Source organism: Poecilia formosa, unplaced genomic scaffold (assembly GCF_000485575.1).
Source record: "Poecilia formosa unplaced genomic scaffold, Poecilia_formosa-5.1.2 Scaffold474, whole genome shotgun sequence".
NCBI classification, from domain to species: domain Eukaryota; kingdom Metazoa; phylum Chordata; class Actinopteri; order Cyprinodontiformes; family Poeciliidae; genus Poecilia; species Poecilia formosa.
This window is the reverse complement of record NW_006800413.1, coordinates 230,952-233,163: the sequence shown is the minus strand read 5'-3', so window position 1 is coordinate 233,163 and position 2,212 is coordinate 230,952. Positions and strand designations below refer to the sequence as shown.

Here is a 2,212-nt window from a genome sequence, read left to right as displayed (position 1 = left end):
GCACAGCTAAGATACTGGAGGAACCCTCAAGCTCCCAGGCCTCTGGTAGAGGACCTGAGCTCAGAGGATGAAAGAGAGAGACCACCCGCGGAGGGTGAGGAAGGGAATTTTATATATATATATATATATATAGATATATAGATATATATATAGATATAGTCTATTTTCAACCTCTGCTTTGCATTGTGAAAATTGTTATTTACAATACCAAATAGTTTAGTTGTGTGTACCTAGTGAGTTTGTTGATTGTAAGGTTAAATTATTTTTATTACTAAACTCATATAGTAGAGAGATGTTGTCTGTGTTTATTTCATACATGTGTTGCGTCTTGGTGTTCAAAGAACACCAGTGCTGGATTCATGCCTTCATCTATTATTACTTTAAAATCTAGAGTTAATCACGCAGGTATTTATAATACCTGAGAGTGATTTTTGCCAGTTGGTGCCCCAGCATGGTGAATTTTAGATAATGAAATAGTTTATTAATCACTGCTCTATGCAATAATCGATAGCCAAAACAGATTTACTGTTGCACAATATTTGAGTCAATTATTCCTCTTTATACAGATACATACAGATGTTCAATGTTTAGTAATAAAATAAAAACAGATAGTGAACATAATATATTTAAATAAATTAAATCTGGAAGAAAGAAAATGTTTAATTGTGTAGGAAATGTAGGAAGAAGCAAATTCAAATGAGAACGTCTTAAAACAAAAAGATTCTGAATTCCACAAACATTGCAACCAAACTGACACCAATCATGTCAGATTTTTATTACAAAGAAACTGTCTCTCCAGTTTAGATTAAAACCATAAAATGGAAAGAAACAAATGCATTGAAAGAAAATAGTATACTATAAACATTTTAAACCAACCACCTTCCATCCTGACACATTTTAGGTCATGTTAAGATAGCAAGTAAATTTCTTTGAACAGAAAGATAAAAGAAAACCACCTGAATACCCCAAACATATTTTACCTCAAAATATAATCTTTAAACTCTGAACCAAAGTAACTATATGGAATAGTTATATACAGTCACTTCTAACTGTGGACCAGCATTATTTGCTCTTAATTATATTCTGTTAGAGTAACATTTTTTTAGTGCATTGTTTTTGTTTTTGAAAGTTGTTGCTAAGCAGAAAACCACCCCCATTTTTAGGAATCCACTTGATACAGATGTAATATTATTTCCAGCTTTCATGTGTAAAATTTCTCACATGAAATGTTATAATCTTATCAATTACTCACAGAGACGACAGCAAAAGATTACGACAGTGGTCAGATTTTTTTACAAAAATTAATAAATAATAAATAAACAGTTTTTCATCTCAGTCAGAGATGTGCCAAACTTGTCACTAAACTGGTGAACATGTTTCAGTCTCTGCAGAAGAGCATAAACTGTGCATGAGTTGTGTCTGGATAACTAACTGTTCATTAACTTTCATTGATGACAACTGTTTTCATATGCACAAAATAATATGAATTTAAAAAAATAAACAACTAAGAAGGAGAAACCCAAAACACAGAGCCTGAATTGTTCGTATTGACAATAGACATCCAAGGGGTGGATTTTATGTGTCTGTATTCTGTAAATTAGATATCGTCGTCTACCAGCTCGATTACTGCTAAACAGTTCACTCACTGTTGTGATCAACGGTATATATTGGTTCATTTAGACACATTTTCTGCTGCTTTAAGAAAATACATAGCCTATGAGTTCACAGTCAGCAACGAGGAAACCAATACCACCTCCTATTTTCACAAGGTAGAAATAGTTTGTCATCATCAATACTTTGGCAGTATGACTTAATAATTTACACCAAAAACGGAACTTTTCATCTCTCTCCCTCTTCTCTCTATCCCTCTGTCGCTCTCCTTCATATTCATGTTTACACCTTTTCCTCTCTTTTCTCTCTTCTTCCTCCCACCACGCCCTTAACTCCTCCTCCTCCAGTTCCCTCTGGGCTTTTTTGTACATACTATTGGTGTAATGGTCTCCCCCATTTCTTTGAACCATTTCTTCTATTTTATCCAGAAGTTCTGTGACCTGTTGTCTGTCTGAACTCTGCCCATTGATTAACGAGTGGTATCTTCCTCCACACCTGTCTATTAGAGTTTGTAGTTCTTTGCTTTCTGCCACATAGTCCTCAACAGATTTACCTCTCAGCAAGTCAGCATGAGTGAACAGGACTATGGTGTAAGAAGCAG

The 2,212-nt window shown here is 34.4% G+C and overlaps 1 protein-coding gene and 1 long non-coding RNA gene across 2 annotated transcripts in view; one reads left to right on the top strand and one right to left on the bottom strand.

The window, feature by feature from the left end:
* LOC107833881 (uncharacterized) overlaps nucleotides 1-90 on the top strand; it is a 13,586-nt gene extending 13,496 nt beyond the window's left edge. The window contains exon 3 of the long non-coding RNA XR_001659655.1: nucleotides 21-90. This is a non-coding gene — a long non-coding RNA (uncharacterized LOC107833881). The remainder of the gene's footprint in view (nucleotides 1-20) is intronic.
* Nucleotides 91-1,022: 932 nt separating this feature from the next.
* The window catches only part of LOC107832916 (GTPase IMAP family member 4-like), a 3,734-nt gene continuing 2,544 nt past the window's right edge, over nucleotides 1,023-2,212 (bottom strand). The window contains exon 4 of the mRNA XM_016664255.1: nucleotides 1,023-2,204. Within this exon, the coding sequence (XP_016519741.1) occupies nucleotides 1,698-2,204 (507 nt within the window). The 3' untranslated portion in view covers nucleotides 1,023-1,697. The remainder of the gene's footprint in view (nucleotides 2,205-2,212) is intronic.